This window comes from Gadus chalcogrammus, chromosome 15 (genome assembly GCF_026213295.1).
Source record: "Gadus chalcogrammus isolate NIFS_2021 chromosome 15, NIFS_Gcha_1.0, whole genome shotgun sequence".
Classification (NCBI taxonomy): Eukaryota; Metazoa; Chordata; class Actinopteri; order Gadiformes; family Gadidae; genus Gadus; species Gadus chalcogrammus.
In genome coordinates, this window is record NC_079426.1 from 17,476,270 (window position 1) to 17,492,355 (window position 16,086).

General features: G+C 49.4%; 1 protein-coding gene across 1 annotated transcript in view; it reads right to left on the bottom strand.

The window, feature by feature from the left end:
- Positions 1-16,086, bottom strand: part of fmn2a (formin 2a) — a 39,532-nt gene that overhangs the window by 4,095 nt on the left and 19,351 nt on the right. The window contains exons 8-14 of the mRNA XM_056609995.1: positions 12,672-12,733; positions 8,793-8,884; positions 8,564-8,693; positions 7,567-7,713; positions 6,422-6,481; positions 5,408-5,528; positions 3,171-3,263 (exon numbers count right to left, since the gene is read on the bottom strand). Of these exons, the coding sequence (XP_056465970.1) occupies positions 3,171-3,263; positions 5,408-5,528; positions 6,422-6,481; positions 7,567-7,713; positions 8,564-8,693; positions 8,793-8,884; positions 12,672-12,733 (705 nt within the window). The remainder of the gene's footprint in view (positions 1-3,170; positions 3,264-5,407; positions 5,529-6,421; positions 6,482-7,566; positions 7,714-8,563; positions 8,694-8,792; positions 8,885-12,671; positions 12,734-16,086) is intronic.

The window sequence follows — 16,086 nt, forward strand, 5'->3', positions numbered from 1 at the left end:
GAACAAGAGGCCCTTTGTCGAGGCACTTTGAATAGAGACAGATTACTCTCTCTCTGTATGTGGAAGGAAGGGGGGACGGCGGGGGGGGGAGAGAGAGAGAGAGAGAGAGAGAGAGAGAGAGAGAGAGAGAGAGAGAGAGAGAGAGAGAGAGAGAGAGAGGAGAGAGAGAGAGAGAGAGGAGAGAGAGAGAGAGAGAGAGAGAGAGAGAGAGAGAGAGAGAGAGAGAGGTAAAATAGAGAGAGACAAAGAAAAAGTGAGAGACATGACTTTTGAAGCAAGCCACAACACTCGGATGGATTCAGCTTATGTTTAAATAACTTATGATACCAAAGCACTGCTGTGAACTGCGATGGTTCCCGCGACGTCTCAGCTACACTATAACTGAATATGTCAGGTTAATTAATCTCACGTTGTCCGGCTTTCCTTTCCGCATTAAGCGAGAAACAACATTGAGTCGAGAAATAATCGGACAAAGGCCGGGCCCGTCTGCAGAGATCACAGGATCACGGAGCAGCATTAGAAGGTCCGGGAGGCAAGGCCTTAAAACCATTTCCCAGGGAGCCCCTTTCCGGGGTATTTGAATGTAATGATTTGTATGTTGCCTTCAACTGTCAAATGATCAGAAATGACCCCTGACCTCCCCCCCCCCCTGGCTCCCCTGGACATGGATGCATGACAGTAGACCGGGACTGGAAGCCTTTGCTGGCATGGATCTCCGGACTGCGCTCTTATCCCGGCAATATCTGATTGCTGCGCGTAATGGAAGCCATCTGAAGGGGGTTCTGACATCTCTCCGACGGGACCGTCTCATTCCTTCGCTCCACTGTTGGAGTGTACTTAATCATCCGCGGCCGGCCCTCTTCTTCTTCTCTCCCTCTAACTATAGATCATCGGGCAAACGATGACACGCCGCTAACCGGTGCAGATGTTTTTGTTTGCGGAGAGAGCGCCTTCGCAATCGGGGGCCGCGCTTTGATCGCTCTCGCCCCGAGGGTGAAAGTGAATCGCTCGCAGGAGATCAATAAAAATGATCCTCGTCTACTACACGTCCACGTCGGGGCGCTGTTGGGCGTCGCTCGCACTCGTACCCGCGGCCCAGGCTGACCCGGCGGGGCCGGTCCGCTGGGTGGGTGACAGAGGAGGAAGCGGGGGCTTCGTCTCGATGACAGGGAGGGAGGGCATGGCACCAAACGGGCTAATCTCCACGTCGATCAGAAACAGATTATCACATGGGGCCGAGGCTTCTTTTCGCTTTCTCTACTGCCCCTCTCCCCCCCCCCCCCCCCCCCGCTTACAGAGGCTCCCATCAAAGCCTTGCATGCATGAGAATTTGTGAAGCGAGCGGGGAAAATCGAGCTAGACCAAACAGCGCAGCTCCAACATGTCCGCTCTCACTGTTATTCTGTGGTCGGTTTCATGGTCAGAAAATAAACAAGAGCGGCTGAAACGGTGGAGCCAGAAACTGTTTAACCTCAGGGTTTTTCAAGAAATTACAGAAATAACAAAAATAAGACATTTGGCTGTTGATGTTTTTCTTTTGTTTTTTTTTGTGTGGAGGCACCCCAAGAATTCAGTCTGGAGCCGTCCCTCACATAGCGCCGTTACAAAACGTACGCTGGGCGCTCTCGCAAGACCAAACCTCTCGTCGTTTACATCAAAGGGAGGAAAAAGGCCCATATTTCTCCGGGAGAAGAGACAGGGGGAGTGGGACGCGTGCTTTCATCTGTAGACTTCCTTTAAACGACCAAACTCAAGGACAATGAAGGATACAGCAACGGAGCATGTGCTATATATTACCCCCTCATTTGAATACAAAAGCAGTCGGGGAAGAGGCCCATGAGCTGGCCGCCTCGAAACAGATTGGTCACAGTCAAGTGCGTTTAGTAAGACTCAAAGGCCACGCAACACAATAAATGACATGTCAAAATAAAACACGCTAAACAAACCGACGGAGACACCTTTGATGTACGTCTCCGGCCCCGCGATGCCGTGGCCTGTCTGATAATGGTTCAGATTCACCATGATTTATGGCTCTTCCTTTTCCCCCCCCCCATTCAAACCAAGAACTATTCCCGTATCAAACAAGGCAAGAGCAGGAGTCTCGCCTTACCGAGATTCGTATCAAATGATAGCAGTAGCAGCGATTGTGGTCAGAGTGTACTTTGTAATTCTCAACCAGGGAGAGAAACTATTTCATTCCTCCCCACTGTGGGCTGCTGAAGTAATCAGGCAGAGTGGGACAGGATTACTGTTAACAGGCACGCCTGGTAGGTGTAATGATAACAAACAAGGCTGCAGCCCCGGGGAGCTCTGCTGACATTGATTCATGTTAGCGCTCCCCCATTAGATCCATCATCTACCTTTGCCTCCATCACCAAAACATTAGATCTGTGTTTAGCGAGGTTTTTTTTCCAGTTTGTTTGATTTCCTTTGAGAGATGTGGCTATGGCAGACACCCCCGGGGAAGTGGGATAGGCTGACAAAGGTGGCCGCGTTCCCTTCCTCCCTTTCCCAACAACTCCAGTGGGTCATCTTTCGTCAAACTAGAAGATAGGATAGCCGCCGATAGACCGCCGCCGATCGATTGATTAGATGTATATCAATACATGTACAAACATATTCTTTTAGTCATTTTTTTCCAGTTTGAATAAAGACTAGGCATGATTTTATACATTATTTTCTTATCGCTTAGTTTGTCCTCACAGTGGCTAATTGAACAAGTTGCATGGCAGATTTGCATAATGGAGGTTGCTTTATGAGGCTGACATCAAGATAAGCAGACCTGGCTAACCCCTGCAGATGTATTTCATCACAGCAGAAGGGATAAAACCTTAAAGTCAGGGTCCAGTTAATTGGAGTTCAATTCTGTAAAGTCTTGGATGGCTCTGATCAAAGGCCCACACCATATGCTTTGTGCTAAACTAAGATTGCCAGACAGCTTACATGCAGCATTTGTATTGGAAATCTGCAGCCTATATCAATATCTGCATTAGCAGATCAATGAGTGGGAATTACTGAACAATGCAGGCCCTCTTGGCTTTAAACTGTTGTTCCTAATCTCTCGGTTTTCAGTTATCCACGGATGACTGCAAAGCAAGACCATGGCAGTGAGAATTTCTTGTCCATCAATGACCAGTGCTAAAAGTCTGTGATTATGAGATTCAACTGACCTTGTATCAAAAACTGCTCCATCTCGTCCTTAAAGGGCTGGAGATTCTCCTCCGAAGACGACTTACAGACCTTCTCAGTCTGCGCTGTGCAAACTGGAGGCAAAAAACACACAAACAAACCACAATCAGAGCGGTAAAACAATCTGCTTACAGTGCTCACAGAGTCACGGCCTGCATTAGCACCACAGCTTTACTGTACTCCTCACAATCAGCAACGGGGTGAGTGCTCAAATCACTGACCTCCTTTAGTCTCTCACCCTCTCGCTCCCCTCCTCTCTCTCTGGTCCGTTTGATGAATGGCTCCTGATTAGGCGTGAGTAAAGCCATAATGACCCATAATGACCCATAATGAGCCATGGGATGCCAGAGGAGCCCAGCGGGCGTCACGCTCTATCTGGACCCGGGATGGACCCATGGGCTTCACGCTGATGGACCCCGGAGTAGGACGGGGAGGGGGTGGAGGGGGAGTGGGGGGCGCAAACAGTAATGGTCGCACCATATGGTACCTCCTATGAAGACAGGGCGCAAAGTGCACGGGGGAGGAGACCGGCGGCTGCTTGCCGCCGGTCGGGCTCGACCCAAGCAGCGCATTTCCGCGAGACGCCCACTTATCGGAAAGCCTTCCTCGGGGAACCGTCATCGAAGCCCGGGGTCTGTTGGATTGCTCAGCTGACCTCAGCCAGGTCCACAGAGAGCCGCTCTGCAGGCCGCGAGCGTTCCCGCTGAGCCAGCGTCACCGTGGGGCAAGGGGGGGGGGGGTCTGCCGTTTGACCCCCGCGATCCACCCGTCTTTATGAGTGGCAAATAAAGAGCGGCGAAAAGATGAAGCAGAAGATTGATTGTCGCGCGGTAAGGAACAATATTTGGCGAGGCAGCGGGGATTGGGGTCTTGATTGGTTTACCAGTAGGCACGCATAAAACGTGATTGAATGCAGGAGGCCAGTGTGCTGTCAATAGGGATGGGAGCGCGGCACATGTGCACGCATACCTACGCTCTAGTCTAGGGCACACCTCTGCACATGAAAATCTAATTGCACATGCTCATATGTGTGGACACACACCCACGCACACATAAAGGCACGCACGCACGCACGCGCACGCACACGCACGCACGCACACGCACACACACACACACACACACACACACACACACACACACACACACACACACACACAGCAAAACACTGGTTCAGAGCTCACGATAGCTTTCCACCACCTGTGATGGTGCTGAAGGCCGGGAAAGCGGTCTTCACGGAGCTGAGTGAGTGCGTGGTTACAGAGAAGTGAAAGTGAATATTCCCCAGCGCGTCATTCATTACGCTATGAGGATTCCTCATCTTCCTCTTTTCGAGTTGACTAATCAGATTGGCTTTCGCCGAGCGTAAGCGGATTTCCACACTCTCTCCAGCCGGGTCCCTCGGCCTCAACGGCACGGGCCCCGACGTGAAACCAGAACGGCTCGTTTGCCCAGTGCGTGAGCCAAATCCCAAATGAAAATACCATTTCCATAAGATGATTGCAGGGTTATTACGGTCGGCCGTCACAAAGGGGAGGGTAATTGACCAGTTGTAAACAGTTTACAAGTCAAATCAAGAACTCATCGGGTTACTTGTTGAGTGAATCAAGCCCACTGCAGAGCTCCACACGAGACCCCCTTTCTGGTCCGAGTGATCCCTCAGAGGCACCTCAGGAGGATCTGCTACCCCCGTCAAAGCCCCCGGCCTTAACCACCTTTTCGGGGGGCTTTGCGGTTCCAAAGGGGTCAGCGGGGTGAGGCGGCCGGGGTGGGGGGGAGGGGAAGAGGGAACACTTTCCCCGCAACCTTGCCTCCTTGATATTTTGATCCGTGCTTCGTGAGGACAGTAAAGACGCGCGGTGCCCAACAGGAGTCTGCTGCTGAGGACTCCCATCTGCTCCTGGTTAGCCCGTCTGTATGACAAACAGATGCTATCTCTCTCCTGACCCGCTCCCCAGATCCAAACATGACCATAGCCGGCTACGTCCTGCGCATGCTTTTCCATTGTGGCAGAAGATATGTGGATGGATTAATGCAATAATTTATGCTTACATAAATCTTCACGTAAGGATCTCGTAAACATAAGGTGACACCTGCCATAACCAGCGGCGTTTCAACTTTACTACCCGCTGAGCGCGGATGTAAATACAGAGTTTAAACCGGTTTGGAGGGGATGTGTGTGACGGAAAACATTCAGAGAAAGTCTGCTGGCCGGCCTCACCGTTTAGGTCTTTCCTCAGCTTGCGAAGGTCTCTCTGAAAGTCCTCAAACTTCATCTGCGAGGCCTGGAACAGGTCCTGAGGCTCCGGGAGAGGGTAGACACATGACTCCCGGCCCGCGTCCTGGTGGAACACACATGAACACACACACACACACACACATGCAACCGCACACACAAACACCCCAGCACGCAACCACACACACACGCAACCGCACACACAGACACACAAACAACCGCAAGCACGCAAACACACACGCATCCACACACAGGCGCAACCACACGCTCACACACAAACAATACCGCACACGCACACACGAACGCATGCGCACACACACAGAAACATTGTCAGAGTCAATAATCTTCACATATAAGTAGAGCTTTTCAGCAGGCACATAGGGAGCGTTTTTATCTTTCCAGGGTTAGCTATTAGATATTCAAACATCCAACAATGAGATAGGCCTGAATCCATACTAAGAGCAACCAGCTAGCGCAAAAGTGACAATAATCTAACTGAACATTCATCCTGTCAATTGGTGTTACCGAAAGTAATTACAAGCGCCAGAGCCATGTTCTGCAGGTTGACTTTGGCAGGCCCCCTTCTACTGAGTTCATCTCATCTGGCAAGCCTAATTATTTACACTGCCGCTTCTTTGGATGCTGTGCCAATGAGCAGACTGCAGGTTTGAATAAACCCAGACCGAGGGCCAGGAGTGAGGGAGGAAAGGAAGCGTGAGGGAGCGAGATAGAGGGAGGAAGAGAGAGCGAGATAGAACGAGAGAAAGAGAGATAGAGCTAATGAGAGGGAGTAAGAAATAGAGAGAGGAGAGAGAGAAAGAGAGAGATTTGTCTCCACCTAAATGAGGGAAGGGAAAATAAATAATTTGATAAAGGATAAGCCATGGTATCCTCTGGCAAGAAAGGAGATGAAAAGAGGGGGCCTGGAAGGATTTCAGAGTAAATCAGAGTAAAACAAAAAAAGAGAGAAGAGCGAAATAAACAGGAACTAAAACATACCTCATCAAAGTGCCGTAGATAGTAAGCAACAATGTAGGACAAAAGACTCTGGGAGTTGTCCTGAAAGAAAAACAAAAATAAAATAGCCCTGTAAATAAACAGAAACCCTTCATTTATTAATCCAATCATTTCGCAGCAGGCCGTTTTAATTTGTGAAAGCTAAACAAGAATGGAAGACGGTCTTACGAGGTCTTAGAAACGTTTGTGGATGAATCACTGCGTTTGAGGAGCGATGCATCAAACGCAGCCACGGCTCACGGCTGGCTGTCATAACTCACGGGATGGTGGAAAGTTTAATGTTATTTATTGGTACCTGAGTAATTTCATCACTACCACCTTAGCAATGGAAACCTTATATGGCTTTGTGGAGGGCAAACAGAGCCTATTTATGAGACCGAATGAGAAGTGCATGATAACATTGTTAGCAACACACTGAAGGCAATGACCTATGAAGGTCTTCATGATCGCTGACATGATTATCGGCCCAAATTAGTATGTTTGTCCTGAAACCCACACTAAAGATTCAGTCCCTGCTTCAGATTGGCTGGATGACACATGGATGATTGAAAATGTTGAATATCATGGCATGAACACCGTGTACTGTAACATTCAGCATTTACTGTGCTCAATAAAACCCAAACTCGGCAGAAGTTGACCACAATGGAACTGCTGGTGTAAAAGTAATTACTTTTCTTGCGTTTCAAATGTAATGACGTTTCTGCCCATGAACAAGGGTAGTGTTCAGTCCCTCAGACTCATGGTTGCTAAACCAATCCGCTGGTGAAATAGAAATGGTAGACCTGGATGGATGACCTTTTGGTCTGCAGGGTACTAACAGTGACTTATTTGAATCCGTCAATAATGGAAAAAACTGCCGCATATGGCTGATTCATTAGGAACTTTAGTAAGAACAGTTAAATCCTGCTGACCTTTTCTTTCTACATCCAGTAACTTTAACTTGAATTCTACAGCTCCATCTGCAGGTTTGGACTCAAATTATCAAATCGTTTGACGTTATTTCCAAACTGAGTGATTATATTCTGCAGTAATAGATTGATTCCAAAGTGAAGAATGTCTGTTAACGACAGACGTTTGAGCAGAGATGCCTCACTCTGCACTCAGGGAGCCTGGGATAAGGCACTTACGCTGCTTTTAACGTCCTTGAGTTTCGGCAGGATGTCCAGGGTGAACCCGTCAGCCTGGCCTCGCGATCGGTTCCCCCCGTTCATGAAGTTCCCAAACGCCAGCACCAGACCCAGGATCTGCATCACACACTTTCCGCTCTGCAGCGTCTGGGACACACACACACACACACACACACAGGCATCGGGGTCAGGGATGAGGACGCAAGGTGAGACTACCACAACAATTGTAATCTCAGCTTCTCAAGCATGCGTTTGAAAAGGACAAGATTTGCAGATTTGATCTCCAGGATCTCAAGGGCCGGTTTTGAGTTCTTAGAGCTGAGATCTGTGAATGAAAACCTGCCCGGGACTATAAAGTGGGGGATGAGATGGTATGGAAGCCGTCACAGAAAACAATAGAGAACTAGAGAGCTTGCTCCGTGGAGCTCAGACCTCTGTCCACAAAGTGTCGTCATGTTTATGTCTTTCCAGTCCCCAGGCTTCAAGGTTTTGACAGTAAGTCATATATTGTGAAGCAACATAACACTTTGTTCTGGATAACATCCTTTATCCCAATACGAACACATGGTCTAACATGACATTGGTTTGTTTTTTGTGCGAGGATGGAAACAAGCACATTTTAGAGTGCAAATGAGGCAAGACACAACCTCGACATCTCAAAGCAGTTTCCATCAGCTCATCTCCCAACAAGGCCCCCTGTGGAGGTTTTTAAGAACACAGGAAGTGGGCGGGGCTTGGGAAAATGACTCATCAATCATCCTGAACCCTTGACAAACCTTCCAGGGTCATTTCTTGGTGGTGTTACACCAAAGGGAATCCCTTCTTACTTGGCCCATCAACAACCCACCCACCAAATGTGGTGCAAATCCCTGCTCCGCTTTTGGAGACATCCCGCCAATGAGACACAGATGGAGAGAAAAACGTACAGGCCGACATGAAGACAGGGTCAAAACTTTCTCATTGGCTGGAGGTAATAAATGTGAGGAAGGACGTTCACCTTGCATACGGTCTGCAGGATCTCGACTTTCCGCAGCACGGAGGAGATGCACTCTCGGAAGGCCGACTGGAACAGGAAGCAGAAGACCCGTTCAGAGAAGTTGGGGATTTGGGACAACTGGAAGAGAAATCTGTTGGGATAAACACATGCTTTCTTTACGTCCTCTAATCCATGAAATAAATAAATAAAATAAACGCCTTGAATGTGAGCAGTCACGATTCACCCTTACTGTTCAGGCTTGTCCAACGGTTTCGCTTCTTCCTTCTCTGCTGTTGCCTTATTGTGCTTTTGGATCTTCTCCATCTCATCGTCTTGGGCTCTCTGTCATTCAAAAGAAAGTGTAAAAATCAGACAGCAGGCGGCAAAAACAACCAAGCAAAAGCACTGTCATTTTTCCTTGAAATCTATTGCATGTTAGAACATACGTCTTGAATCCCAGCCAAAACTTTTTAACCTGCTCCAACTTTTCTCATGACACGGACTCACTAAAATGTAAACAACAGCCAAGCTTGTGACATTGAGAGCAGAAAGGCACAGCGGGGGCGCTCTTCTATTGAACACGGCTCAGTGACGATGCGAACTATAACAACCGTGAACATCTTCAAAGAAACACTCCTCCTCCCTCCCATCTCTTCCAAACATCCACGAGACTTCAAAACAAGCGAGGTCTTCTCACCTCGCTCCACTTTCTTGTCTGCGAAACGTAACATGTTTAGGTAGTACAAACAGAGTGCCGGAGAACACAAGGAGCCCCTCAGCTCCGCCACCGCATCTCCCGGTTTACTCTGCTGTCAGACTGCGGCCCTGCAGATTCCTACAAGGTGGTTTGAGCGAAGAGGAGGAGGAGGAGGGCTCGGAATGCCCCGTCGGTTTCTCCGCAGCCCCGGACAATGGAGGCTGACGGCTCTGACGCAGATTGACAAAACCATGAACAACAGAGGGAATGTACACACGCTCCTTGGGGGTTTGAGAGACCCTAAATCACTGAAAAGTCGGGGAGAGAGGTCTCGCTTCTCTCGGCTCTGTCCCCCCCCCCCCTCCTCCACCACCGCCCCACCACCCGGGGGTTCAGCGGCTGCCCGTGACTTTAGAGAACATCAAACGCAGGCATCAGATCCACAGAGCGGCCCATTAGTATTCCGCACACTACTGCCTTCTACCGACAAGGGCCCGCCTCCTCCAGAGATGTTTTCAAGTGTAAATACATTTAATACAAAGCAGATCTGGGCTTTTTGAACCCCTCAAAAGAGAGAGGCAGCATTGGAGTCCCGCGTTGTGTTGTTGTAATTCAGGGACGAGTATAGCATTAGCGTGTGATCTCTGAATTGCCGGGGCATGTTGCATGGATTGTTAGCATGGGAATCAGAGTTTGTTGTTGGAATATCAAACGCAATGTAAAGTGGATCTTTTCGTTGTTGTTTTTTCAGGATTGCAGTATTGAGTACTGGTAGAGCGAGTGGTAGTGATTAGTCTGGACTCCGGTACCGGGGCTAAATAGAGCCAGCTATGGTGCTTATTTATGGCACGCAATTTTCCCTGAAACAATATTTCTGTTTGTTTTTTCGGGATTTTCGGGGATTGTTTGCCAACCGTTTCAACTGTACTTGCACGGTTGCAAGTAGGTGCGCACACATAGACACACACACACACACACACACACACACACACACACACACACACACACACACACACACACACACACACACACACACACACACACACACACACACACACACACACACACATCACATCTTCATTAAAAGAGAATAGAACATGAGGCAGCCCTTCATAGGCTGGCAGCGGGCCACCCGGGGCCACCTGATTTGGAGCCACCTCTGTGACATTTGGCCAGCCCTGCCAGTCCGCTACAGGGAGCCTCTGAACACTCAGCACTGAGTGGGAGCGTGCTGGACCCTTGTTGTGGCTCGTGATATTAAAGCGTAGGCTGGGAGGGGGGGGTTGGGGGGATGTCCCTCTATCGCCCTGACCCCCTCCAACTGGCTGAGGCTTAGCCTTCAAAGAGCAGGGGTGGTAGTAATCCTGCCCTGCTCAGACTCACTGGCTCTCCCTCTCGCACTGTGTGGCACCACACAGGCTTGCTACTCTGTGTGCGCAGTATTGTGTGGGCCCCGAGGGGCTTTCACTGTTGCAAGAAATACAAAAAATGCAACACATAAAAAAAAGTGGTAGGAGGCCGAAAAACAGAGAAAGTGTCAAAGCCGACAACGAGACTGCAAGAGAGGAAAAGAAAGGGGGGGGGGGGGAGTAAGAGAGAGTAAGAGAAAGAGAAAGAGGAAGAGAGAATGCTGCAGTGGCCCATTGCAGCGAGTGCGATTATTACCATGAGAAGTCCCTCTCATTCCTCCAGAAACAGGCTGGCTGCGTTGCCAGCTGTGGTTTAGAGGGCTGGAGACCCACAGACAGGATGGAGTCTTGCAATACAAAAGAGAAACAATTCAGCTCCTTGACTCAATACCATAGCCTTAGGCCGTGGTGGAGGAGAGCAAGCGAGCGAGGGGAGAGGAGTTGGAGAGAAAGTGAGGGAGGGATGCAGGGGGAGAAGGGGAGAGGAGAGAGAGAGATATTCACTTAACAATCTGGGGTTGATTGGAGAGGTGGGGGCCCTTCCTTCGATCCCTGGTTTTGACACATCGGCTCATAACTAAAGCACGTCCCGTACCTAGGCCTTATTCCCATGATCAACATTATTAATGTGCCTGGAGCGGCCAGAGGTCGCGGCCGGCGCTGTGAAGCCACGCCAAGAAGCTGCTCGCAGGAATTTCACAGTGTCTTAAAACTGCATTGCAAAGGCAATGGAGAAAGCATGCCCCGTTTTTATGTCCCGTTCATTTTCTACATATCTCCGTCTGGCTCCTGCAGTATTTCCACAAAAAGGGCGGGGGGGATCAGGAAGGTTGAGTGTAAAGTGTGTACTATTGTACACAGTGAGCCCATTGCTGCCAGAACGGAGTGATATCGCAAGGCCTCGATGAAGGCGACGGGATTCATGTCCCTCTGGTGTTCATACGGAGCCCTGCCGGTCACGGCACCAGGCAACGCAAGTCTACAGATATTCTTCTATTTATGAATATGTATACATTTTCACCGTAGCAATGACCACTGCCACACACACGTACACACACACACACACACTCACACACACACACACACACACACACACAGGCTTTTCTCAACTCCTGTTCCCTGCAAGGCTGATACCGTATCGCCAAAACGACGTCCATCACTCACTGTGAATAATACATGTTTACCATGTACGGGGGGGGAGAAAGAAACCCAAAACCTTGGCTCCCTTCGCAGGGCAGCAGACGAACACGCAGAAAGAAAGAAAAAAAAGGAAAACTGTGTCGCCGACCAGCACACATACCAGTAGGCTTTGCGGTTTGCCTGTTTGTTTTGGGTATCTAATGCACACTTCCTTCAACTCTCCCTTTCAAGTGGAACACGGAATATCAACTCCAGATAGCGAGGCATGTTCCCGTGTGTGTAAGGCCCCATGTCGCTGACACAGCTCACCCCCTTTCTTGGTTTTTCAAGAAAGATTGAAAAAAAAACTGGTCTAGCAATGTATATTAGAAACAGCTTAATTCTCCATCGCCCCCCTGCCCCCACCCCCTTAATTAAGAGTCGGGTTCTGTTGGATTCTGTTTGGACTCGTTGCAGCAGATTTAATCTTTCAGCAATCTCTGAGAGGTATTTTCTAACGCACGGCGCTGGCGTACGAGGCAAAGGGCCGGGGTTGCCGTTGAAGGATTTGTATTTGTTATCTCAATATCAGAGGAGCTCGTCTCCTGCTTCCACGTGCAACGCTGTTATTACAAATAATTAGTCTATGACACAAATTATCGGAGTCGTAACAAAACATAATAGCCATTACGCTTAACTGGTGGCATGTGTGCTTTGCCAATTCTGTACACACAAATGTTTTCATAGAAATATCTCCTGACATTTTCCACTGCTTTGCAGCTCTTTGTAGCTACGTCCCCATTCATTTTCCTACAGTGCATTGGCATGAACAAATAGACATGATTGGTAATGAATGTGCAGTATTGGAGAATGCGATCCCTGTTGCTGCTGGTGTCGTACTCACGTTCTCATAGAGGGCCTGCAGAGTTTCCAGGTCCACCACACTGTTGTCCATGTTTAGAATGGCTGGGAGGAAACGGAAGAAGGGGGGGAGATATTAAAATAAATTCATTACATATATGTAATGTGTATGCATGAAAATGTGTGTACAGTGCATACATGAAATTGTGTGTGTGTGTGTGTGTGTGTGTGTGTGTGTGTGTGTGTGTGTGTGTGTGTGTGTGTGTGTGTGTGTGTGTGTGTGTGTGTGTGTGTGTGTGTGTGTGTGTGTGTGTGTGTGTGCGTGCGTGCGTGCGTGCGTGTGTACGACACGTGCAACAATATGTGCAAGGTATGTGTGGGTGCACAGACACAGCGTGTGTGTGTCCACAAGTGATGGTGCGCAGTGCGCTTGGGTATGACTGTGTTTGTGCACGGTGTTAATGTGCATTTGCATGTTTGCACAGTGTGTATGTGTGTAAGGGGCGTGTGTGTGTGTTCACATGCCCGCCCCTATTTCTATCAATCAAAACACTGAAGGAGGCATGAAATGTCCACATTGACATTCACCACCAAACAAGCCAACCCACCACATTAAAACACCATCCAATGTGTCTGCCTGGTAAACAGACGAACGAGGGCAAAGTGGCCCATTATTCACGGGCATGGCGTTCAGAGCCGAGGGAGTCCAAGGTTCGTGGCCACATGTGTCATGTGCTGCGTTGTGCTCGGCGTCTCCGCAGACAGCGCCTGCTATCGCTTTCTCCGATAGCAGCCGCAGAGGCCGAGAGTGGAAATATAAATACGGAGGTCTTAGAGATCTGTCAAAGGTGCAAAGATCTCTTGTTTGAACTACGGCGGTTGAAATTCCTGGTGTCGCCTGTGTGTCTCGGGGCGTAGGAACGCGCCGGCGCTCGGGAGCATTAATCCTTTGAGAGTAAATGTTTAAAGACAAACAGAGCCCGCGGGTCTGTGGCGCGCCGGCCAAGGTGTTGCTGTACGCACAATCACCCGGCCCACCACTCAGCACCTGTGTGTGTGTGTGTGTGTGTGTGTGTGTGTGTGTGTGTGTGTGTGTGTGTGTGTGTGTGTGTGCGTAGACGTTTCTGTGGGTGCACACGTGTGTGTATGTGGGCACGTGTGTGTGCGTGCATATGCGTGTGTGTTCATGAATGTGTGTGTGTATGCACGCGCAGGGTGTGTGCACGCATACGCGCGTGTGTGTGCGCATGCTAATGCATATGTGTGTGTGTGTGTGTGTGTGTGTGTGTGTGTGTGTGTGTGTGTGTGTGTGTGTGTGTGTGTGTGTGTGTGTGTGTGTGTGTGTGTGTGTGTGTGTGTGTGTATTCCCCTAGCGCTGGCTCTCAAAATGACTCACTCTGTTTTGATGTGCCGTTGAGGGACAGTTTGGGAAAGAGGGGGGGGGGGGGCAGGGTGGCCGTGTTCATCTCACAGGGGATAAAAGAACAGAGTAATGGAACGCAGGCGCTCTAATGCCTCCTTGGAGATCCGTGCTCCAGCGCTGGATTTGCTTTTGCATTGGAGTTTTTCTTTTCTCGTCGCTCCTCATGAGTGGCTTCACTCAATCCCATTTTTTCGGGAACTTTAGGAAGCGTTTAAAAAAACGGCACCCAAAATAAAACCTTACAAGGCAATTTCACTAACCACAGAGCTGTTTCAAAGGAATGTGGCACAGGATGTAGCGCGATCTGTTGAATTGTTTTAACGTCAGGGAATTATTTGTCTTCATTAGAAAGAGGAAATACTTAAGCTAATGTATGGCTTTCTTCCCCCTCACTGAAAAAAAGAGTTAATGGTTATTCAAAAAAAACGTTTTTACTCCCTTCATTTTCTTTTTGGAAGCGCAATTTATTTTTTTCCTTCAGAATGTGCATTATCGTGCTTTAAATGGACGTTGGCTCCATCTCCAACTGCGCCTCAGGAACCCCCTTAATGTGGCACGCGATACTCAGCCCCTGGTCCCTGATTCACCCCTTCACACTCAAACAACCCCTTGCTCGCCCCTTTCACCATCTCCTCAGGTCTTCTTCCCTTTCTCCCTCTCTCTTCCCTCTCTGCATCTCCCTTCACCTCCGCATCCCAGCCCATCGCTCTCCCTCCCTGCGTCTCCCCCACCCCGGCTCACCCACGCTCTCGTGAGATCATTTGTTTCTCGTTACCATCTGACCCGAGGCGGTCTGGGGCAGGTCCAGTTAAGGATGAAGCAGACAGGATGGAGAGAGCGGTATCACCTTCCTCATCGCCATCATCATCATCAGGATCATCATCACAGACCTCTCATGACCAAAAAAAAGGACTGGAACATCTGCCAGCATCCCCCCACACCACGACCACCAGATGCGGGGGTGAGGGGGTGCTGCCTGAGAGCAGACTCAGGCACAGCAAGGGGTTTATGAAACACCCAGAGTGCTGGCTGGAGTCTTGGGACAAACAACAGCAACAGGAGGGAGAGCAGCAGTCCAGGGCCAAGGGCCAGGATGACAGCGTCAGGCACTTGGATAAGAAAGATTGGCCATAAAACTGTTTTTCCTGTCCGTCTTGCGGGTGTTGCGCGTTCGGGGAGATGCACACATGGCGGACGATGTCATTGTCTCTGCACAGAAACCTTGGGGAGAAATGATGACCTCGACTGAATCCGGGCGATAGCTCAAGTGAAGAATGGATGCCGGCTCTTTTCTAAACAAGTTGAACTCTAATCAGTGCGTCCATCTCAACCGCCAAGAGGTCTGAGAGAACCGTTGTGAAAAACGAAGGGAAAAATTCAATTTCCTTGTTGAAAATTGTGGCATTAAAATATGTAATTCGCAGACTGTATAGTTCCCTTCAATACTGGCCAAGGAAAACAACCAAGACGGAATGATACATAACTCCAGTGTGTTCCATGTTATTGTTCTCACGTATGATCAAATACCCTCAGTGGAGGATCCAAACATCATGCCCTTATGGCGTACACGCTGAGAACCACCTCCGCTCAGACCGTATCGTCAGTGACACGCGGTGCTCCTGCAATCAGTAATAATTAAGCACTGTGCAATAACTGTCCAAACATGGAGGATTAATGAGTCCGCTGATGAGAGTGGCCCATGGCTGGCCTCTCTCTCTCTCTCTCTCTCTCTCTCTGGCTAGGGTTGAATACACCAGAGAGATTACCGATCGAAGGCCCTTTGAAGATCTCACATCTTCTAGACAAAACGCTGCCGCCGGTCTGTGTCATGTTTTCGAATAGCGCTCCAATGTGTTTTGAATGACGACAGCCATGATCTGGATCACGATGTGGCCTGGTTACGGATGCGCTGTGAGCAGTTGATTAAGGTTTGGAGATGGGATGGGTGGGAGGAGGGGGTCCGAGGAGGAGGAGGGGGGAGGGGGAGGGGTGGGGTGTGTGCTCGGACATGTGAGGGAGTGAGATATCAGAGAGC